Source organism: Myotis lucifugus, unplaced genomic scaffold, assembly GCF_000147115.1.
Source record: "Myotis lucifugus unplaced genomic scaffold, Myoluc2.0 scaffold_245, whole genome shotgun sequence".
Taxonomy (NCBI): domain Eukaryota; kingdom Metazoa; phylum Chordata; class Mammalia; order Chiroptera; family Vespertilionidae; genus Myotis; species Myotis lucifugus.
In genome coordinates, this window is record NW_005871293.1 from 614,143 (window position 1) to 638,879 (window position 24,737).

Below are 24,737 nucleotides of genomic sequence, written 5' to 3' on the forward strand. Positions count from 1 at the left end.
AGGGGGCTGCCCTGGCCGCTCCCGGGCCCGCCGGGGGCGCGCGCACGCGGTGGCGGGCGGGGGGCGCGCTCGGCTTTGTGCTCCCTCGGCGGCTGGGAGCGCGGGGTCGCGGCCGCGACCGGGGCCGGGGGAGGGGACGTGAGTGACGAGCCCGGTGCCTGCACAGCTGCACGGGCCCCGATTCCCTGCGCCCTGCCCCGTCCCCGCCCGCGCCCCAGGCTGATCCATCACTCCGGGCCGAGACGTCGTTTCTCACGTTCTCCCCCCGAAACGCCAGTCGCCGGGCGGAATCCCCACTGGGCGCTGCGCCCCCTTCGGGGCCGCGCGTTCCCACTGGGGCTGCGGGATGGGGCGGGAGGTGCGGAGTTGGGGGCCCCAGGAATTGTCCTAACGAGAGGTACCCTCCCACTCTCGGACCCGCCAGGGGCGCCTGAGATGCCTCCGGCGGGTAGTTTGGATGTGAGCGGACCTGTCCCCCGGGAGGGGCGTGGATGGAGGGAGGTTTTCCCGAGCGTCTCATCAGAATCCAGGAGACTGCGCCTCGGGTCTCCTGGGAACCAGGCTTGACTCTGCGCCTTTATTCGTCCGGGGAGCCACTCCTTTTCTCTGCTCGGCAGGTGGTATCTGCAGGCGGTTGGGACTTGGCGGAGGGGGTAGGTTACTATCAGAACTTTAACAAGTGCTTGTTGAGGAAGCGGTGTCTGGAATGAACCAGCTTCCGGACCCAGCCGAGGGCTGGCAGAGGAGGGATGCGCTGGGGGTGCGGAGCGCGGGGGTCAGTCCTGTTCTCCCCCGCCCGCTGCAGGTCGCTGCTGCCTTGCCTTGGGGATAGGATGTGGTGAGAGAATGGGGCTGCTCCCTCCCGGGGGTCACCATGGCCAGAGAAGACTCCGTCAGGTGCCTGCGCTGTCTGCTCTACGCCCTCAACCTGCTCTTTTGGGTAAGTCAGTGCCAGGGCACCGCCAGGTGGGGATGGCTGGACGGGGTTTCCTGCCCACAGCCGCCACAGAATGCGCCCAAGGGCATGGCTACGCATGAATTCATTTCATGGGATCACGCCCTCTGTTTTGCAGAGAAGTACATTTTGACCTTAAAATGTCTTTGATCTACTAGCTCAAGTTCCATTTCAAAAAAGAAATCCACCCCTGGATACTCAGTGGCAGTAAAATTAGACGTGAAGTTAATCTGGGGATATAAATAAATGCACGTGCCTGTGCTTGTAGATAAGAAAATTATGACCTGCTACTTAGGGAACTGCTTGTTTTCAGGAATTTCAGATAACTGTGCAAGCCGTGAATTGTTTCCCTATGTCATCCTAGCCTAAAAGCCTGGTTGTGCCTAGCCAGTCTTACTTATGTTCTAAAGACTTGGTGGATTTTTTCCAGAAGATTCCAATCAGTCTGAAAAGGTGGTTTTTCATGTAAGGGTTCCTAAATTGGGGAAGTTTAAAGGAATTTTGTGTATCCCTTTGGAAAATCCCATACCCATTTAATAAAATAAAATACACTAACTGTAACCAGCTCATGGAAATCTTTATGCCCCAGGAGCTAGTGACTTTTTATGCTTTGCACTCAGACACAAATTTTCATTTAGTGTTACTCATATTCACATTATTATTTATAAAACTTTTGAGGAGAATATAAAAATTAAAACTTTGTTGTTTTAGGGAACGATCATGCTTAAGCAGGTATGTTTTGGGGCAATTTTGTATTCTCTGAATAACATATTCAAAAGGTTCCGTTGGAAATTGTCATGTGTAACTTATTTATTTGGCTGACTGGCTGTCACTGACCAGCCTTTCTTCATAGAGCTATTACATGTGGTCTCTAGAGCATGACATTTTTGTTGAACTGTTCCTTATGGATGGCTCTATTTTAAGGTGACAAGTCAAGCCTTACTTCAGTGAGTAATCTGAAGGATAGCTAAACTGATAACTTTTCCCCCTCAACATGAAAATTAAAGCATTGAGTAGTTAAACTCACCACTTGAAACTGTACAATTCCTACTTAATCTTATTGCCGTTTCTCATTCTAAAAATGTATAATTTTAAGTGGCTCATTAAATTACCATTGTCTTTAAAATGTTAATAATGATCACTCCCATTGGCTAGCTTTTCACTTTTCTCCTTTGTACTTGTTAATAAGAGAATCATCACACTGTTATATCTAAAAAGATATTTAAGGGTGACCAGGTTGAACTTCCTCGCTTTGTGGATGAGAAAACTTAAGTGGAGGTTATTAACTAGCCAAAGGTCAAATAGCACAAAGATGACAGTGCCAGGAGCAGGACTCAGCTTTCTTTCCTCTACACCAAGCATGTCAAACATAATTATTAATAACGAACTACAACGTTCGCTAATGACTGGTTACTATAATGGTGTTGCATTCATTTCCCTTACGCACCTACGCACCTACGAGCAGGCGCACCATTTCTCTCCACTAATACTAGCAGCGAATATTTTAGCAGCCGATTGCCACGTCATTAGTCTTGTACTGACTTGTTTGTTGTGCGCAACAAGAAATATTTCGCTTTTTGCGGCCCACATAAACTTAAACCTTGTTTATTTGGCCCGTGTTAGCTTTGAGTTTGACATGCTTGCCTTTACATGGATGAGTATGGGTTCTGAACCTTGGAATTAGTAGGGGTTTTTGGTGTTGTTGTTGAACAAAGAATAAATGCTTTGGAAATTTTCTCCATAATTTGTATTACCTGAGGGAAAAGCCCAAATCATTTAACAAAAATATGGCTCTTTTGAGTAATGAAGTTTTCTTGAAAGTATCTGTTCCTTAAACTCCTGTAGACCTACTTGTGTCCCCAAAGCAGGGGTTCTCAAACTTTTTAAACAGGGGGCCAGTTCACTGTCCCTCAGACTGTTGGAGGGCCGGACTATAGTTTAAAAAAAAAACTATGAACAAATTCCTATGCACACTGCACATATCTTATTTTGAAGTAAAAAGACAAAACAAAATGGGAACAAATACAATATTTGTATTTTTGCCCGGGGGCCGTAGTTTGAGGACCCCTGCCCCAAAGAATGTGAAATGTTGTCTTTGTTTTTATTCTATACTTCAGCTTTCTCACTTTGTGTGTGTTTTTATTATTGAGATTGCTTCCTCTTTTCTCCAGCCCGCCTTGTCTCTCAAAAATCACTTTCCTCCACCAAAATAATCCATGCGAACTGCCTAGTGTGGGTCCTTCTGTTTTTCTTTATTTCATACAAAGATATATTTACTCATATCTGTCCATGTATTCCCATTCATGAACATTCAGATGTACATTCACAATATTTTATTAAATTGTTTTTTTCTTTTGGGTTAGAATTGCTGTCAGAGGATATGTAACAACAGCAGCAAAAGAGCTAATCCTATATAATAAAAGGCTAATATGCAAATCAACCGAACAGCTGAACGACCGGTAGCTATGATGCGCACTGACCACCAGGAGGCAGATGCTCAACACAGAAGCTGCCCCCTGGTGGTCAGTGTGCTCCCATAGGGGGAACGCTGCTCAACCAGAAGCCAGGCTCTCAGCTGACAAGCGCAGCGGCGGTGGCAGGAGCTTCTCCCGCCTCCGCGGCAGTGCTAAGGATGCAGTGCTAAGGATGTTCGACTGACAGCTTAGGGAGAGGGCCTAGGATCTCAGTTGGACATCCCCCAAGGGCTCCCAGACTGTGAGAGGGCACAGGCCGGGCTGAGAGATCCTCCCCACCCCAAGTGCACAAATTTTGTGCACCGGGCCTCTAGTATCAGTATAAGTTCTTATGTTTGCTAGGCACATTTATGCCTCAATTTCCTAGTCTGAAATAGGAATGATAGTTTCTGTTTTTTAGAGTTGTTGTGAGGATTAGAGTTACTGTATGTAAAGTGCTTGAATAGTGGCACTTAAGTACCTATCTCTATCTCTGTAGCAGTAGTAGTAGTAGTACTTGCAGTTGTTACTACTGGCACTACTACAATACTGATCTCCTGTAAGTAGATTACCAGGGGGTGGGTTGCTGTGTCAAAGGAATCTTTTAGTAGTAATGGTGGTAATTGTAATTAACACTGCTGCTAGTGTTAGCACTATGACACTCCTTAGATGTAGCAATCCTGTCCTGGGAACCCAGCCCCTAGGAATAAGAGCACCACTACACCCCATTATGTGGATGAAGATATTTGTTGCCATCTTGTTGGTTATGGTGTATATATATATATATATATGTAATTGATTTTTTTACAGAGAGGAAGGGAGAGGGATAGAGAGTTAGAAATATCAATGAGAGAGAAACATCGATCAGCTGCCTCCTGCACACCCCCCCTGTGGATGTGCCTGCAACCAAGGTATATGCCCTTAACTGGAATCGAACCTGGGACCCTTGAGTCCGCAGGCTGATGCTCTATCCACTGAGCCAAACCGGTCAGGGCTGGTTATGGTACTTTTTAATTTTTGCCATTCTGAAAGGTTTAAAGCAGTGATGATCAACCTTTTTCATCTCATGGCACACATAAACTAATGATTAAAATCCTGCAACACACCAAAAACTATGATATATTTTCTGCCTATCTGACAAAACATAGGTATAATTTTGATTCATTCACACCGGATGGCTATTGTGTTGGCTGTTGTCATTTTTAAATTTGACAATCTAAGGGAAAAGAGGTCCGTGTCCTTGAATAAATAGTAAGGCATTGCATGCTTTAAAAATTCTTGCAGCACATGGGTTGAAAATCGCTGGTTTAAAGTTTTATCTCACTGTTACTTTACTTTTTACTTCCTCCACCATCAGTGAGCAGAGCATCAATTTATATATACATATATATTTATATATATTACTTCATTTCATAATTAATATTAAATATTTTATATTTAAATTTCAGTTTGCGCTATTTTTCATTTCATTTATGTTATCTGTTGCTGCATTAAAAAACAAAATTTTCTGTGTTTTTAATAGAATTTTTCTCTAGAATTTTATGCATTCTTTCATGTTCTATTCTTTTAAAGCACTTGCCTTTTTTGTGTTGGTTAAAGATTTCTTTTTACATACTCATTTTAAGATTGCTGTATACAATTAAAAATAACTATGGGAGTTTTGTTGGAATTGTATGAAATGTATAGGCCAGCTTTGGGGAAATTGCCGTTATTCTCTCAATGTTAAATTTGTGTCTGCTGATCCTTGATTTCCTATCGCTACTGAAACAGAAGCAAGCAGTTTTCTGCCTTGGGCTGGGCACATACCTGGCCATCCTTACACTGATCTCTCCTCTAATTCTCATCACAGCTAGGGAAGATAGTTTTTTGTTTTTGTTTTTTTTTTGCTAGGGGAAATTACTCAGAGAAGTTCTATAACTTGCTAGTAGATAACAGAACAGGGATGCAAAGTTCCAATTTTTTTTTCTCTCCAAGTGCCAGGGGAGTTGTACTTCTGGACACAGTGGGGAATTTATTTGCAGCAAAGAAGTAAACAGCCTTAATCGGAAGGGATTAGCTGTCCACTGCTCACTCCAAGTCCTCTACGTGCGGACAATCACCTGGGCCTCATGTGTGTTAAAAGCAGATTCTGATTCCGTGTGTGTGGAGTTAGGTCTGAGAGTCTGCATTTCTAAAAAGCTCCTTTGTGATGCTGAGGCTGCTGGTGTGAGGGCCACATTTTGAGGAGTGAGGCTTTTGTCCTTGCTTTTGGTTCTCATTGGAATTGGAAGCAGAACAAACCAGTGCGGCTTATGAATCCCACTTCTTAAACCAGACTTCACATCCTGAGTATGGACTGGACAAGTGTTCTTTCCTCTTGATCAAGAGCTATAGTCTTTTGCTCTCAATTGGCATTTTAAATGGCATTTTCCAGCCTATATCTTCTATACTGGTACCCTCCCCCCTTCTCTACCCCACAGGATTTTAGAGAGAGAGAAAAAAAGAAATCTTAATTGGGAAAACACTGGGAACCTATATACAATTTTGTTTTGCTGTTCTCATAGTTGAAAATCACACTGAGTGAAATTTTTTTTAGTAAAAAAAGGTCTATCTTGCCGAAACCAGTTTGGCTCAGTGGATAGAGCGTCGGCCTGCGGACTCAAGGGTCCCAGGTTCGATTCCGGTCAGGGGCATGTACCTGGGTTGCGGGCACATCCCCAGTAGGAGATGTGCAGGAGGCGGCTCATCTATGTTTCTCTCTCATCGATGTTTCTGACTCTCTGTCTCTCTCCCTTCCTCTCTGTAAAAAATCAATAAAATATATATATTTTTTAAAAAAGGTCTATCTTAAGTACTTAATTTTTGGAGGCGTGAGGCATAGACAAGTCTAAGAGGAAATAATCCCCAGCACATTTCGGACTGAAAATGCACTGCGTTCACATTGCTGTGTGTCCAGGCACCTTGGTTTGCCCTCTGTGGAGTGGCTTTCCCTCCTTACACAGGAGCATGGTCCCCCTACAGCTGCACAGGGTTTGGCAGACACATACTGGGCCTTGTAGGTTTGTCAGGAGTGTGTAGTGGGTTTGTAATGGGACACGGTGCACGGGAGGAAACCACCCCTAAAATCTCTTTTGAGACCATGATCCACAGTCTGGCCAAGATGGAGCAAGGAGCTGGATTTTCTTTACTTTACATTTATCCTATTTTTACTATTTAGATGGCATATGATTGAAGTAAATGAAAACTTTTCTCCATTTTAAAGACAACTTCTGTGGATTTATGATCTGAGTGCCAATGATAATTTTCTGCTAGTACAAATATGGACAAATATGGTTCTCTTTGAAAGTTCCTGAAATTGGTGAACACATAACATTCCTCAAATATGTTTATTATTTTCTAAAAGTATAATCGTATTTGTAGTTTTTTAAAAATTTTTAATTGATTTCAGAGAGGAAGGGAGAGAGAGAGATGGAAGCATCAATAATGATTGAGAATTTTTGATCAGCTGTCTCCTGCATGCCCCCTACTGGAGATTGAGCCCGCAACCTGGGCATGTGCCCCTGACCAGAATCAAACCTGGGACCCTTCAGTCCACAGGCCAACACTCTATCCACTGAGCCAAACCAGTAGTTTTAAGCTCCTATTTCTCGTTAGTAGGTAAGAGCCATTGTTTAATAGCAATGGCTCTTAAACTTCCTTGATGAAAAGAAACATATAAAAGAGAGCCTAGAAAGTAGTCAGGGCATCTAGTTCATGCTTTTTTGTCTTATAGATATTCTTTTAAAAAATATACATATTTTATTGATTTCAGAGAAGAAGGGAGGAGAGAGAGATAGAAACACCAATGATGAGAGAGAATCATTGATTGCCTACCTCCTGCATGCCCCACACTGAGGATCGAGCGTGCAACTTAGGCATGTGCTCTGACTGGGAATCTAACCGTGACCTCCTGATTCATAGGTCGACACTTAACCACTGAGCTATGCCGGCCTAGCTAGTTCACACTTTTGGAATATAAGAAAGGTAGGTGAAACAAACAAAAATGATGTTCTGTCCCCCCTTCTGATGCCCCTCATAACCCCTCCCCCATCTGTAGTGAGCCTGGGGTGTTTGACCCATGAATACCCTAAAGGGGTTCTTCATGAGTGGACGTTTGCATCCCCACAGCACTTATATGTAGTCACATTCAAGTATTGCTTTCTAAATGAATGCCCCCAACTTTATGACAGGCTTCCAGTTTCCTTTAACTCTTCCTAAAGAGTAGTGGAGAGCCCTCAAACAAATATTAGTGTTTTATAAAAATAGACTTTAAATAAACTTTAGTCTCAGGGGCAAAGCTGATATATATATATATATATATATTAGAGGCCCGGTGCACGAAAATTCATGCACTTGTGTGAGCAGGGGGTTCTTCAGCTCGGCCTGCACCCTCTTGCAGTCTGGGAGCCCTCAGGGGATGTCTGACTAAGAGCTCTTCTGAGGGAGGCGATTGGGAGGGCCGATCAGGGGACTGCACAGGACAGAGAGTGGCTGGCCCCATCCCCCGCTGCTGTAGCCACTGCCGCTTGTGGGAGGGGACAGGCCAGTGATCTGGGGACGGCCCCCCTCCATCGCCCCTCCGCCGCTGTCCCCTCCCTCTGCCTGCTGGTATGTGCCTTGGCTGGCTTGGTGCCACTGCCTGCTCTCCAGACAGTTGTTCCACCGGTTGGGTTGATTTGCATATTATGCTTTTATTATATAGGAAATTTATATATATATATATGTATTATATATATATTATAGTGTGCTCAGCAGGGCAATGATGGGGAAACTGAATGCTTCTTAAGGAATGTCTTTTGCGGAGAAGGGCAGGGAGGATTCTTTGGAGCACAGACTGGGGTGGTAGCCCCTCACTCATTTGCTTCCTCTGAGAATAATCACAAGCTGGGCTGTTGGGGAAGTGAAGGTGGAGTTTACTCTCATTGGTCTGCACAGAAACTGTGGTGCAGAATGAGGCATCTTACCCTTCTGTTACCTGCAGTCTCTATAGGGTGATCATGTAACTTGTCCTGGGAACCAGGGAAGGAAAGGGGATGTTCCTACTCATAATTACGACAGGATAACAGAGGCTTACAGCCTCGCCAGAATAGGCCGTACGGTCTCCCCATCTACAGGGCAGCATGATGATCTATAAAAATTATTAGTCAAAGCAGCTCCAGGGTGCTATTGATTTGTTCAGCTCCAATTAATAGATGTTGACGCTCAAATCATACCCACAAGTAATCTCCGGAATTCATTTCGGATATAATTTACAGGGCCTTTCCCCCCCACAGCATTCTCAGATGGTGTTACCTCTTTGCTCTCTTTCTGCTGCTCATCCCTTGGTGGAAGGGAAACTGGTTAGGTACCGACTGACCAAAAGGCAGAGGGAGGCAGGCAAGAAACAGACACATTACCGGGAAGTACTGGCATTGGGCTGCCAGCCCCCAAGTCATCAAGAACTGACTTACCTTTACATTTCAATAAATAACTTTTTGAGTTCTTTTTTTTTTTTAAGAAAAAAGGGAGTTTAAAAGCTTCTAGTCCATCTTCTCCATTTTTAAGACGAGCAAGCAGAGGTTCAGAGCGTTTGTGTCGCTTCTCCAAGCTCTCTGCAGACAGAGCTGTAACTAGTCCCCATCGCTTTTGCATTCTGCTCCTTTCTAACGATCTGACAGAAAAGGAAAAGTTCAAGGAGGTGGTTTCAGACATCCGTCAGCCTGGAACAGAAATGATTGGTGTCACTGTCATAGGAGATTATATGTATTTTTTATGGCAGACAGTGGGAGGATTTAAAAATCTGTTTTTGACTGTGATCTTACTATTTGGTGGAAACTATAGATATACATTTCATAATAAATCTAGGGAATATGAATACACATAAAATTCTGATTTAGAAAACAACTTGATTCAGTACTTGTTTTTACATAATTAGATTCAAACAGAACCAGAATATATCTCCTACATGGGAAATTGCATACTTATAAATATTTATTGAGAGCTAGCATTTTCTAAATGTTTTGCAAGACAGAATGTGGCACATGTCCTGCCAAGGAGTATATTAAATATAGCTCTTTAAAGTAATATTTGTATTATTTGCTAAATATTCCTTTGAACTACAAATAATATTTTGCAATATGGGAGAAAATGCAAGGAACTATAAGTCTAATTACATAGGGTAACTACAGCGTTTCTAGTAATTTAATCATCATGAAACAGTTTAAGAATTATTTTAGTTTAATTTGGAAAACTAGTAGAAAATACTATGATTAGTAAGGAGTCCGGAATTAGCTGCATAATTTGTTTTTCTGGATTTAACACATCAGGATTACTTGTCAAGGTGAATGCGTCTCATTATAACTTAGCTTGCTATGGCTTGCACTACCTTTGTTGTTACTGTTATTATTTTCTCAACCCTAGTGAATAAAATCACTCTTTGAGAATGAAACTGCTCTTAGACATTTAATGTGGATGGAAATAATGTCACCATAAAAAGCAATTTATTCTCAGAGTTGCTTGTTTACTATAAAATAAGGCTTTGGGTTGATGTCATTTATGCTGATTAATGTTCTGTGCACAGCTACGGCGCTTGGGCAACTGCTGTGAGAAATACAGAGGGGCCAAGTAGGACACAAGGTTTGTAGTTTAAAGGACACTTGAGAACACTAAGCCAGCTTCTGACCTGATATGTAAATCTTCGATCTTAGAATTCAGCAAGCATCTCTCTACTGGAAAACTTCCAGTGATAGGAAGCTTCGTTTTGCTTAAAGTGTCTCCTAATTTCGCTAAAATTCCCTGAGAGCTTGTTTAGCAGTTGAAATCATCTCCCTTTACTTTTTTCTCATTCACTCATCTAATATGTATTAGGCCTCACTATGGGGCCTGGCACTCTTGCTATGTGTTGGAGCTGTAAGTGGTGGTCTGTGTCCTCTAGCGGAGTCAGGTGGGTGAAGATAGGAAGCTAGATAGCTGCTCCGGGAAGTCTGAACTAGCACCCTGACTGGGAGGAGGGAGTTGGGAGAACGTCTTCACACTCTAGCTGATATCTGAGCTGGTCTTACAGGCTGGAAAGGCTGGGACAGGATAGCATTGCCGGCAGAGGAAACTGGGCAAAGACATGGAGGCTTTGGAGATGTGCATGGTGCATCTTAGACATGTGCGAGCAGTTTTTTTGGGGGGTCATCTGTGTGAAGAATGTGTGTGGGTAGGAGCTGGCAGGAAACAGGTTCAAGAGATAAGTCAAAGGGTGACCGAAGCTTAAACTTTATTCTCTAGGAGAGCATTGGAGGAAGTAGAAATGAGAGTTGGGGAGGAGCCACAAGGGGCAGCTATTAGGGCTTTAAAGCAGAAGAACTTGATCTCTGTTTTATAAAGCTCATGGAAGGGTGAATTTGAGGTGCAATCTGTGAGCTGTAGAGTTCTCTTGGAAGGTGATTGTAATTGCCTGGCAAGGGAGTGAGGGCGTGAACTAGACAGAAGTGGCAGGAAAGAGGGAGGGATTCACCAGAGGCGTCGCAGGAACAATCCGTAGGACTTGCAGGTAATTAGTTGTAGGACTGAGGAAGAAGGAGACATTCAGGCTGCCTGCCCAGCTGTCAGTTTATGTGATTGAAGCATTGATTATACCATTTACTGAGGTAGGAAAAATGGTGGGAGGTGCATGTAGGTCTTCAGAGGAATGGAAATTAGTTCCGTTTTAGAGATGTCAAAAGTGGGAATGGCCATGGGAGTCCTATAGGTAGCTATGCCACCCTGCTTCTGCCCTTACCCACTTGGTAGACTTTCAAATATATGATGATTTCATTTCTGGACTGATTTTGCAGTTGACTTGTCTCTTAAGCTGACTGAGAAAGACTAAGAGAAAGCCCTGAGGTCAAAAGTGACTTGAGATAGATTAAATGACAACCCAAAGTTCTATAGCGAAAAGGAGAAGAGCTGGAATTCAAACCAAGGTGTTTTTTGTTTGTTTGTTTGTTTTAGATAATGGCTTCTCATTGTCCTTATGGTCAAGTTCATATGCCTTAAAATGACTTCTGTGATCTGATCCTGATCTCTGCCTGGCTTTCTGTTCTTACCAGGTGCCAATTTCCCTTCCTTGAACATATCATGATGCCTTCTACCCTGGGACCTTTCTGTTCTTTTTGACTGGGATGTTCTTTTTAGCCTTCCTCTCCCTAATGAACTTGATAATTATCCTCAGACCTCAGGTCTCTTAGATAAGTACCTTTGACCCCTTGGAATAGGCCAGAAACCCCAAAAGGAGTTCTTATAGCAACTTGTATCATGCCTCCCTGGTACTTATCACAGTTTGTAGTTATGCATTTATATCTCTGATAAGTTCATTGATATATGTGTGTCCTCTTCACTTAGCAAATTTCACCATAGAATAGAGTTGGTGTCTGTTATTTTGCCCATCAGCATATCTCCACCACATCACACAGTACCTGGCAAAGAGCAGCTGATCAACACATACTTTTCTAGATGGAAGAATGACTTCAAAATCCATGGTCTTAACCATTCTGTCCAAATATTTTGGAATATTCCATTTATAATAAATACACTTTTTTGTTATAAATAGAAGAACTGTATAATAACAACCACTGATCATATATTATACAAAATGAAGACGCTGATAATTTTTTGACATCTTAGAGCTGTAATACTGAAAATTTGGCCTGAACTAGCCTGTAAAAAATTAGAGGGTAGGGAAACCAAGGCCAGAATAATAAAGAGAGGAGCATTACTTATAACTATAAGAGAATATGAGGAAATTAAATGAAATAGCACATTATAGAATTTTTTGTTGCCATGAAACTTACAAGGTGTTTAAAGGCCCACACATAGCCAAGTGGAGAGAGAACGCATAGCCTCAGAGGGAATTAGGTAGTCCACAGTCCTCTGTTAGCCCTGTGTGTTTCAAGAGGTTGTATTATTATTTAGCGATGGTAAGGCCAACACGTCAGGAGATAACTGGCATTGAAAAGATAGTTCATTATACTCACAGATCCCAAGAGAGTACATGTCTCATCATAGTGGGCCCAGAGGGGGAAGCACGGGGATCCACCACAAGGCAGAGAGGTGGCGGGACCAGGCCAGTGCTTCTATTGTGGCTTCTTTGAGAAGGACCAGGCAAGGCAGGGTAAGCAGGTTTTGGATTGGCCACTTGGAATAATTTCAGCGTTTCGGAAGTAGGGACTGCCTCTAGTCGTCTGGCACTGGATCTTGCAGTGGTTAGGGCAGGTGTAGAGTAGCCCAGACAGAGGGAGCTCAGTAAGGGAAGGGGCTTTGGATTGGTTAGTTTGTATTTCAAAATGAAAAGCTTGTCCCAGGAGGACTCCTCCCCGAGGCGGTGGACAGCAGGTGGCCGAGACACGCTAACTCAGGCGTATTATCAGTTTCTCAGACTAAGGCATGTCCAGCATAAGCATGTAGAACAGATGTCAAAGCATCAAGTTGACAGAAGCTAGGAGCATGGTTAATACACTGTGGCTGATTCACTGAGTGGCCTTTATTAGGTTTGCAATCTGTTCTTCATTCCCAACAGAAATGAGGACAGTACTAACTGGCCGAATTCTCCTCTGAACTGGTGTCCCAAGGCTCCTAACCTGTGTTGGGCCATAGGCCCCTGAGCTCCTATTCACCAATGAATATAGTTCAGGCAGTTGGACTGAGCCTGACCATTGTACACTACCTCCCCCTCCTCTCCCTCCTCCTCGCCCCTTTTGAAAAGGAAGCTCGCATGCTCTGCAGGCAGGTCTCCTCACTGTCTGTGGAATTTCTCACGCTTGTCTCTAATTGGGAAGGTAATTACTGTGGGTAAAACCCCAAAGGTCTGGATTTGAATCCCAGCCCTGCTACTTAGTCTGTAAGACCTTGAACAGGCTACCTCACTTTTCTGTGTCTCATGGTACTTTTATAGTCTGTAATCACCTGATTTATATGTTTATTTTTCGTGTCCCACAAGAGGCTCCTTAAAGTCTGGCGTCTTGCTTGCCTTATTCATTGTTGGGCCTCTGAATCTAGCACAGACAGTACAAAGCAGGCAGTATGCGTTGAGTAAATATTTGCAGCGGAGTGAAGGACAAGTGAACTCAGTAATGGATTTTCCAAGCAGGTGTCCATACGTCACTGTCCAAGAGGCACAGGGCGCTACATGTGACACTCACCTTAGAGCCTTTTCCCAGAACCCATGTTTCATGGCCACGGCTTGAATCAGCACAGACACATTCCATCTTGTATTTTCATCATTTCTTTTAGCATTTAAGGCTAAATCTATAACACATAATGGTAATTGATATATTTATAATGTGCCAGAAATTATTAAAAATCAAAGGAAGTAGAATTTCACTATACTGTGCTTTAAGAGCCAAATAAAAGGTACATTTTAGAAACATTTCCATCAATATAAGAAAGACCTTCAGAACTGAGGGGTTGACTTCAGCTTTTGGATTGTTTATTTAACCATTCAGCATATATCTCTAAAAGATAAGGATCTTTTTTTTTAAAAAAAACACACACACCTCAATACCATTACTGTACCTAAAATAAAAAACAAGAATTTTTTAATATTTTCAAATATCTAGTCATGTTAAAATATCCCCTGTTGTCTCATAAATGTCTCTTTTTTATTGATTTGTTTGAATAAGAATTCATACCAGGTCAACATGTTGCATTGAGTAACCTCTTAAATCTCTTTTAATTTTTAATGGTTCCCCCCCCCACCTTGGCCAATTTTTAAAATTAAATAAATCAGATCATTTGTCCTGTAAATTTCTCATATTCTCGATTTTGCTGATTGCATCCCCATGGTGGCATTTAACGAATTTAAATCTATTCCCTGTATTTCCTATAAACTTATACAGCTAGGGGCTTGATTATATTCAGGTTTGAATTTTTGGTAAAAATACTTCACAGGTATCTCAGTGTACTTCTCATTGCATCGTGTTGGGAAACATATCTGGTTGTCTCTTTTTGTGATACTAAGATTGATCAGTGGGGTTGCCTGCTCTCTCTATTCTAAACTTTCACGTAATGCAGTGGTTCTTAGCCCTGACTACATGTTAGAACATCTGTGGAGTGTTTACACATTTCTGGTGCCCAGCCCCCACTCTCAACAATTAATTGGTCCAGGGTAGATCAGGCTCAGTAAATTTTTTAGAGTCCTAGGTGATTTTGATGTACAGACAGGATTCAGAACTACTATCCTGGTCATTTTGGCCTCTATTGAGGATCCTTGCCTAGAAATTCATTATTTCAGAAGGAGTTGATAAATAGTGATACTCTGTCATGCTTTCTTCACATATTACCAGAAATTCATCTATAAAAGCTTTCATTAAGTCTTTGGTTCTTTAGTTTTTATAGAAAAGGTTGGATAAATATTGGGTTCTTAACAGTTTTCTGAATAATGATTTGAGTATCCAACATTCTACAAAGGTGACCAGTGAGTTTTGTTTAAGTGTGATTATGAATTTACACATTTTTAGCATATTTGATGTTTCAAACTATTGTGTTGATTATTGTTATTATTGCTGTTATTTTGATGCTCAAATTGCTTGAAATTTAGCCAGTGGAAGCTCTTCCAAGTTAGCTCCTTGGACTTTTATTTTTTGATAACATCAATAGTATTTGATTGCTTCCTTGCTTTTACATTTGACCTATTTTAGGCTTATCTTGTGCATTTCATAATTTAATTGTCCTGTGGCCTCTTCATCTTGTGCAATTCCCCTTCTGGACCTGGAATCGGTCATTAAATAGTTTAGCTATGTGTGTCCTATTTGGTGACTTTCTATTTAGTGGCTATGTCGTGATTACAAAATGGAATGGCAGATATATAAAGTAACAGTAAATCTCAACAGGAAATTAGGAAAAAGCATAATGGTTATGTAAGGCAATATCCTTATTTTTTTATCTTTATTTTTTTACTGTTAATCTGGCAGAGAATGTTGCATGAATCCTTCATAACCTTTGTATTTTTTTCTTTCCAGTTAATGTCCATCAGCGTGTTGGCAGTTTCTGCTTGGATGAGGGACTACCTGAATAATGTTCTGACTTTAACTGCAGAAACAAGGTAGGCTTTACAAGTAATGACTGATGTCTTTGATAAGGTTTCCTCAGGCGCTAGTTTCTAGGGAACTTTGCCCTCAGCTGTTTAGAGGGTATTGCTCCTAAGTTCATTTGGGAAGTTTTCCCTGCCCGTGGCAACCGTTGTTACTGCTGTCTGCATTTTTCTAGCATTCTCATTAAGGTCCTAAGAGATCATTCCTGTCTTCCTGACAGTGTGTCAGCTCTGTCATATTTGCATATAAAGGACAGCAGAGCTACTTTTTTTTCTACAAAAATCATCCCCAAACTTGTTGCCTTCGTATTCCTGAGCTCAGGAAATCCAAACCCACTCAATGCCATTTCTTCTCAAATTTCAAAGGTTGGTCCACTAACCTCACTAGGAGCAACTTACTCAACTTCTCCTAGCCGCAAAAATTTATTTTTCATCTCTGAATGGGGAATGTAATATATTCCACTCTGAAATGTCCTGAGGATTCACTGAGATATATTTTTGTAAAGTCCTTAACACAATGGAGTGTTGTTAGGGTAACTTTTGTTATTCCCATTATTCTTCCTATTATGGCTGTAGTCAATGATTTTTTTTTAAAAAATATATTTTTTATTGATTTTTTACAGAGAGGAAGGGAGAGAGATAGAGAGTTAGAAACATCGATGAGAGAGAAACATCGATCAGCTGCCTCCTGCAAATCTCCCACTGGGGATGTGCCCGCAACCCAGGTACATGCCCTTGACCGGAATCGAACCCGGGACCCCTCAGTCCGCAGGCCGACGCTCTATCCACTGAGCCAAGCCGGTTTCAGCTGTAGTCAATGATTTTTTTTCTTAAGTTTTTAGCAAAAATCATCTCTCCCCCTTTCTTTTTCTTTTAAATGGAGCCCCAGATCCGTGAGGAGGAGGGAGGAGACTCCTCAGCTGGGAAAGAGCGAAGGGTACAGTGTGGTCCCCCAGGCTGAGGCTTCAGAGCTAACAATGGATGGACTTCTTGTTAAGGATCTCTAGCTCATCATATGTTTTAAATGAGTTGAAGTTGGAATGTACCACTTGTATAAAAAAACTAAAACAAAACAAAGCAAAAATAAAACAAGCAAGCACATTGCTGAGATAGCACAGTGATTTTGAAAATAGCAATGCAGCTGTTGTCTCTGCGCATGATGATTTAAAGGTTGTTAAGGCAAATCACAGTTGGGTCTTGTACCATGTCTTGGGTGCCTTTTGATTACATTTTCTTTGTAATGTGACACAGGATTGTTCTTTTTCAGGGTAGAGGAGGCCGTCATCTTGACTTACTTTCCCGTGGTTCATCCGGTCATGATTGCCGTTTGCTGTTTCCTTATCATTGTGGGGATGCTAGGATACTGCGGAACAGTGAAGAGAAATCTGTTGCTTCTGGCCTGGGTATGGTGTTTCTATCTTCTCTTTATTGTGGTTAAAAAGACCAACCAGTAGCGGACTATTTTTTCACCAGTGCCCCAGACTCTGTGCTTAGGGAACTGTGACAGCAGTGCTCTTCCCCGGGGTAATTGTTCCACAGCCTGTGCGGAGGGAAGCTTTTTCCAGGAGAGATGACTTGAACCCAAGTCTTGGCTTTACTCAAACGATGCGGAATGGAAATATGTGCTCTACTTAATTGTTTCACTCAGGCTATGTGCCGACCTCTTCATTCAAAAGTGTGAGTTTTCTCTAGAGTCGTGGACCTTATGACCACTCTGACAGGTCCCTGAGACGTCATAATGGAACTCACTTTCTTTCTCTCTTCTTTTTAAAACCGATCTGCCATATAAGCTCCTGTGGAAGTTCAGGTGGTCAGGTAGCGGACGGACATTACCGTCCTGGCCCTGCCTTTACATGAGTTAGCACAGGTAAGTGAGTCTCAGTGTCTATGATCTTAGTGGTTTTTTATTTTTAAATCTGAAAGTCTTATCTAGATTATTTCTTTAAGTCCCTTCAGCACTCAAATTCTATGATCCCAAAATTTGTGCTTAAACTTTTAATGAAAAAATTAGCAAACTCTCTTTTAACATTAAAAATCTGAGTCAGTTAGAAGTACAGCTTGTATAAAGATTAAATAAATTTTTTTTGCTAATCCTCACTCAAAGATACTTTTCCCCTTTGCTTTTGAGACAGAGTGGAAGGGAGGGAGGGATGGCGATAGGGAGAGGAAGAGGGAGAGAGAGAGATACATTGATGTGAGAGAGACACATCGACAGGTTGCCTCCCACATGTGCCCTTGACTGGAAATCGAACCCGAGATTCTTCGGTGCATGGGCCAACACTCTAACCACTGAACACACCGGCCAGGGCTGTAAAGATTTTTTGAAGTGCACTGAGTGTATAAAATATTACATGTTAGTGGCACCAGGTATTGCGGCTGCTAATATAATTGCAGACATATCAGATGCCCCTCAGAATTAATTCATTGAGTATATTCATTTCTGTGCATAGTTTTCAAGGCTAGTTATGCATTAATTCCTTGTAGGGAACATAATAAATTCCTGTGTGCTGATATGCTGGATGTCTGGGCAGAAAAAAAGGCCCTGATTTGTAGCGTTTGCGGGTTTCTGTGAGGTAAATACTCCCAGCATGGTGGACTTTAGGTTACCAACATGGTATCACTGAACGCAGAACTGGGGAGAGATGAGTGCAAATTGGCCCTGAGGAGTCAGCTTGGCACACCAGTGCTTGATTGGCTCCCTCCCAAGCCCATTAAGCAGAACCTTAGTGAGAAGCTGCACGAAGCCTTTGAGTTTCCCAGGGACAACCTGTGCTAACGTATTCCTTGGCTTCTCGGAGGATACCTCTCAGGCCCATGGTTAGAAGACAGAATATGCCGCAGACAGTACAGCACACCCAGAGAAGGGGAGCGTGCCCGGGGCCTCACTTTTCTCCACAGTGCTGAGAAGCATGGGGAAGGCTTTGGAACCTTATTTTGCCATTTAAGATATTTGGACAGTAATTTAAACATAAACGAAAGGACTTACTTTAAATGAAACTGATAGTTTAAAGCATGGGTGAAGTATTTTAAACTGAAAATATTCAGAATCCTTATTTGTTTATTTGTTTGTTTGTTAATCTTCACCTAAAGATATTTTTCAATTGTTTTTTTTGTTTGTTTTTTGTTTTTTTTTTGTTTGTTTTTTTTTACTGAGGGAGGAGGGAGTGAGGGAGTGAGAGAGGGAGAGAGAGCGGGGAGAGAGAGATGTAAACATCAATGTGAGAGACACATTAATTGGTTGCCTCCCAACTCAGCCCAGGGATCCGAACCTGCAACCCTTCAGTGCGTGGCCTGACACTCTAACCACTGAGCAACACTGGCCAGGGCTCCGAATCCTTTTTAAACCCATACTCTCACAATGATGATTTATTTACACCAATTTAAGTGTGACCGCTATTCTCCCCTTCCCCCAGCTCGTATGACTGGATGGTCCCTGGACAGTGGGCTGGGGTGGGTGGCATAGCATATTTCATGAGCCTAAAGGCTTTAGGAACACATTTCAAAACCACTATGCATCACATTAGTCTACTCAAATGCTAGTAAGTCAAGTGGACAAGAAGATTGTAATTTGGTCTCTACTTGAGGCAGGATGAGTCATCAAGACTTGTGCCCGAGAGGCTAGTGTGTGAGGCTGGAAAGAGCCTTACGATGCAAAGGTGACGTGTTGACTGAGGTTCTAAGGGCCATTAACTTGTTCATTTATTCATTCTTCAAATATTTATTGAGAATATAGGCACTGCTAATCTCTGCCAGCACATATGATGGACAAACAGTCCCACTATTCAATGGTAAGATCTTGAATAGGGTTTTCACCAGGTGCTCTGAGGTGGAGTGGAGGACCTCCAAGCTCAGCCTCAAGGGCTCAGCACCTGCTCCAGGAGGTTGATTGGCCTAAATTGATATGCTCTATCCCACTCTCTTTACTTGGCTCACTCCTTTTCAGTGTAGCTTTTGGTGCATTGCTGTCCAGTGTGTGCATGTTGGATGCACCCTTCCATGGACTGCCTGGGGGCATTTCATTCCCATTCGGCTGCTTCTCTTGTCAAAGCTGGTTTCCAGGCCTTAGTTTGTCTAGACCCAACACAGCTTTTCCCTCGCTAAGGAACGATCGGTGATCTCAATTCCCAGTTACCTGCCACCCAAAACCAATCTGCCTCTGATCTGCTGCTCAGGTATTCTTCCCTGGTTTCCTCTCCAGAGCCTCCTCCTCTGAGCACTTGCCAAGTCCTGTAAGTTCTGGATCTACCACTCAGGAACCTGCCTCCTCTTCTCTACTCTTGTTCGTAATGCCCAGATTCAGGCTCTCCTGACTTCTACTGACACAGTGCAGAGCCCCTAATGGAACTCCTGCCTCTGTTTCCTTCTGACTTACCCCAGACTAATGCCACCAGGTTAATATAATGCAACAGTAGTCGTGTTACCCCTCCGTTCTGAAACCTTGAGGGAGTCCCGGTTGGGTAATGAAGTATTTAGTGATGCGTGAGTCTTGCCTCAGTTTCTTCTGTAATCCAGTCTTTGTCCTCCGTTTTTAGCTTGCTTACCTACTTTATTATTCTCTGGTCAAACTGTATCTTCTGAGCCTTGAACAAACTTTGTGCTCCATTCTTCCCTGCTGTTATTCTTGCTGTCCCCTTAGCTGGGAATTTCTTCTTAATACTTTTGTTTTAATACTTCCAGTCCATTCAGACTTGTCTAACATACTATCTCCAGCAATCATAATAATGACAAAGATGATGGTGATAATTAAAGTAGTGAACATTTCTCAGGTGCTTACAGATGCTGCAGAGGTTTACCTGAATGTTGTATATGAAGAATTTTACATGAATTAATCAGTGTTGTCCTCTCCAAAATTCTAATGAGATAGACACTATTTTTATTACCATACTATAGATAAGGAAATGAGGCACAGATTGGTAAAGTGATTTGCCTAAGTTTGCATAGCTAGGAAATGGAGAACCTGGTATGCAGACATGGCAATCCAGTTCCAACAACATATTTGTACAATATCACTCTTTGATTCTATAATTGCTCTCTTTTCCTACGTGCTTATAAACATATCTGACAGTGTATAAAACATTTTCCCGATGATCTTTCATTTTAAACCTGACAATAATAATCTAATAAAGATAATTATAAATGAGATTCAGAGAAGTTCCAAGGTCACTCAGCAATAATGGTAGAGTTTTGATTCAGGCGTTAGTGTTTCTGACTCCCAAGCCCATTCTCATTGGGCCTTTACTGATGTCTCTAATAGATGCTCCTCAACCTTTGTGGTCCAGTGCATTTCCCTTTTTATAAATTTCATTTTTTTATGACCAGATCAAACTCCCAGACTACAAACAACTTGATAATACAAAACATTCACCTTGCCTATTGCTTTTTAAAAAATATATTTTTATTGATTTCAGAGAGGAAGGGAGAGGGAGAGAGAGATAGAAACATCAGTGATGAGAAACATTGATCAGCTGCCTCCTGCATGCCCCCTACTGGGGATCGAGCTCACAACCTGGGCATGTGCCCTTGACCGGAATCCAACCTGGGATCCTTTAGTCTAAGGGCTAACACTCTATCCACTGAGCTAAACCAGCTAGGGCTTGCCTATTGCTTTAATAAGTGTTCACTAAATTGAATAATGGACAAAATTAGAACAGTGGGAGTAGGAGTGACTACACATCAGGTGGGGGATGGTGCCTGGAAGGCAGTGAGGAGAGTGAGATTTTAAAGGAGGAGCCTGGCGGCTAGGTAGGGTTAGACCACGAAGGGAATGGCTTGTTAAGGGAGTGCAACAAAAATATGACATGATATCTTTGGCAAATATTTGCAAGGCAGCTCTCATGGTTTCTTCCTTTGTGCCCTTTAGCTTTTCATCTTAAGTTAGAAAAAATTAAGGAAGATCCTTATTTTTATTTATTTTTCAAATTAAAGAAAAAGTTTCTTTAGAAAGCCATAGAGGTAGAAGAAGTGAGCTGTGGAAGAAGTGAGCCAGCTGAGCTGCATGGGCTCAGGGAACAAGTTACAGAGGAAAAAGAAGGGATCTTGGAGCTTAGGAGAAAGGCAAGGAAGATGGACTTGAGGGGAAGGTAGTGGGGAAAGGCATGGGTTTATTCCATAGAGCAGTGGTTCTCAACCTGTGGGTCACGACCCCTTTGGGGGTCGAATGACCCTTTCACAGGGGTCTCCTAAGACCATCGGGAAACACATATTTGTAATTAGAAATAAATATTTCACAATATATAATTACATATTGTTTTTTGTGATTAATTACTATGCTTTAATTATGTTCAATTTGTAACAATGAAAATACATCCTGCATATCAGATATTTACATTACGATTCATAACAGTAGCAAAATTACAATTATGAAGTAGCAACGAAAATAATTTTATGGTTGGGGGTCACCACAACATGAGGAACTGTATTAAGGGGTCGCGGCATTAGGAAGGTTGAGAACCACTGTCTTAGATGATCCCTAAAAAAAGGAGCTGGCAACTGGGCTATGGTGGTGTTCCAGCAGAAATCAAAATGCCATTATTCACCAGAGTGATCAAGAAAAAGTGAGAAAACCTCAAAAGAGAGCTTTATAACCAGCCTGCCTGTCCACCCCACCTTCACCCCCAAAAAACAACTCTTCAGGCTCAGAGGGGACACCCATAGGAAAATACTTCCGGTGAACCTTGGTCATGAATTTGACCATCTGTTGAATTATAGATACAATTTAAAAATAACCTAACTTAAGGTTCCCAAATAATATTTAGGACATCCATTTAAACTTGAATCCCAGATAAAGAAAGAATAATATTTTAGTGTAAGTATATCCCATGCAATATTAAGCTGTAATGTACTAAAACATTCTTCATTGTTAATCTGCAACTCCAATTTAAATGAGCATCCTGTATTTTTATTTGCTGAATTTGGCAACCCTACTCTGACTACATTTGTTCTTAATAAATGTGAAACTGTCATAGGAGAGAAACGTTTTTATACTTATATGAGGAGATTGGGAATAATTAAATTCTAATTATATTGGGAAAGCAATCCAAAAATGACTAGGAAAACAAACTTGATTATACCGTGACTTTCAAAGTAATTTCAGTAGCAGAAATTCCTTCTCTTTAAAAGAGAAATCGAAGCTAAATGGGAATTGGTTTTAAGCCTATATGGGAACTTCTCAAGGCTTTTAGCTGTAGACCAAATGAAATTCATTTATTATTGCAGTTCTACCTTGCTGTTCACATAGGCAGTCGGGGAGCTGGGCCAGCTCAGGGGGATTGTAAACAGATTGAACAGACATGGTTACAATATTGACAACAGCTGAATGCCGCTGTCAGGAGATGTCCTTTGTCAGAGATGCTAATGTATGCTCAGCTGCCAGCAAACCACAACTAGCCAAGCACTGGTCAAAAATGAAGTTGGATGCATGTCACGTGTTTCAGAGCAATACTTTGTAGTTTAAAGGTAAACGTTTCCTCTTTTTTTTTCCCCCCAATTTTATTTTCAGGAGAATTTTCATATGGCCATTGATTGTATGGAAGCTTTTCTAAAGCTTTCTTATACTATTAATATATGGTGATTGAACCAAATTTGAAATGATTTCTCTTAAAGGAAATCAAATCAATTTTTGTTGTTGTTAATCCTCACCCCAGGATATTTTCCCATTGATTTCTAGAGAGAGTGGGAGGAGGGGGAGAGACAAAGAGAGAGAAACATTGATGTGAGAGAGAGACATCGATTGGTTGCCTCCCACACGCCCACCCTGACCAGGGCCAGGGATCAAGCCTGCAACTGAGGTACATGCCCTTGACTGGAATCCAAGCCAGGACCCTTCATTCGAGGGCCAGTGCTCTATCCACTGAGCCAAACTGGCTAGGGCAAAATCAAATTAATTTTTAATGATCATGGAGAAATTGCCATCCTCAATATTTTTGTTGTTTAAAATCCTATATAATAAAGAGCTAATATGCTAATTAGACCAAACAGCAGAATGACCGCCTGCAGACGACCTTCCAGATGAAGGAGGGGTGGGGGCTGCAAGGGCTGAGCCCTTTGCATGAATTTTGTGCATGGGCCTCTATTCATAATATAAACCCGGATAATCTTTCTAAATAGTAATTTTTCTACAGGCTCTGTTTAAGGTCTTTTCATAAGTAGTTATACATTTTGTATATATAGTTATTAAGTTAAAATTAAACTATTACATTTAATATCTTTATTATTTTCTATTTTTAATATTGGTTGATGGTTAGCAATCTTCTTTACTTACTTTTTAAATATATTTTTATTGATTTCAGAGAGGAAGGGAGAAGGAAAAAGATATAGAAACATCAATGATGAGAGAGAATCATTGATCAGCTGCCTCGTGGACACCCCACACTGGGGATAGAGCCTGCAACCGGGGCATGTGCCTTGACTGGGAATCAAACTGTTACTTCCTGGTTCATAGGATGATGCTCAACCACGGAGCCATGCCAGCCGGGCTTAGCAACTTTATTTCTAAATCAAGGTCCATCGTATCATTGCTTGTTCAGCATGTGCCCAGTGTTTTACCCTTGTTTTCTGAGGAAATACTTAGAGGACGTATTTCACAGATGAGGGGAAGTAGGATGCCCAAGGATACATAGCTGCTAGTTGCTATAGTTACTATCAGTAATGTGCAAACACTGTCTTATGCTCAAAGCCCATGCATGTTTCACCCACCACACTGCTATGATTAATTATTTCTGTACGACTTAGACTTTGTTTATAATTCCAAGGCAGTCAGTAGTCATTTAACTTTTAAAATATAATCTTTTAATGTCCTTATTATAAGAGGAGCTCTAAAAGTTCTGCCCTGGTTCTCTCTCATCCTGTCAAGGAATAAATGGTTTTTCCTTTCCTGTCTACATTCTTCCCTCCCATTCCCCTTTTTTTCCTCCCTCCTCCCCCTTAAACATTTATTGAGTACCCCATCTGTGTTAGACACTGGAGGGGCAAAGATGAAAGGGGAGAATGCAAAGAAAATAACAAAGGAAAATACAATATTAAAGTAATAAATAGATTGCTGTGGGAACACAGAATAAGACGCAATTGGAGGCTTCTGGCGGGTTTTATAGGACAGTTACTTGAGCCGGAGACTGAAAATGTGTAAGAGCTTTCTGGTAGAGAAGGAAAGGGGCTTTAGAGCAACATGATTATGTGCAAAGACATAAAGACGTGGAGGAGTAAAGGAACTTGGCAAGTTTAGGCCAAACTTAGGAATTTAGTGTATCTGTGGTGTCGGTGCACAGCGAGAAGTAGTCCA

General features: G+C 41.8%; 1 protein-coding gene across 1 annotated transcript in view; it reads left to right on the plus strand.

Moving 5' to 3' along the window:
* The first annotated feature begins 798 nt into the window (after positions 1 to 798).
* Positions 799 to 24,737, plus strand: part of TSPAN12 (tetraspanin 12) — a 65,344-nt gene continuing 41,405 nt past the window's right edge. Inside the window, exons 1-3 of the mRNA XM_023762401.1 lie at positions 799 to 940; positions 15,390 to 15,472; positions 16,728 to 16,863. Of these exons, the coding sequence (XP_023618169.1) occupies positions 875 to 940; positions 15,390 to 15,472; positions 16,728 to 16,863 (285 nt within the window). The 5' untranslated portion in view covers positions 799 to 874. The remainder of the gene's footprint in view (positions 941 to 15,389; positions 15,473 to 16,727; positions 16,864 to 24,737) is intronic.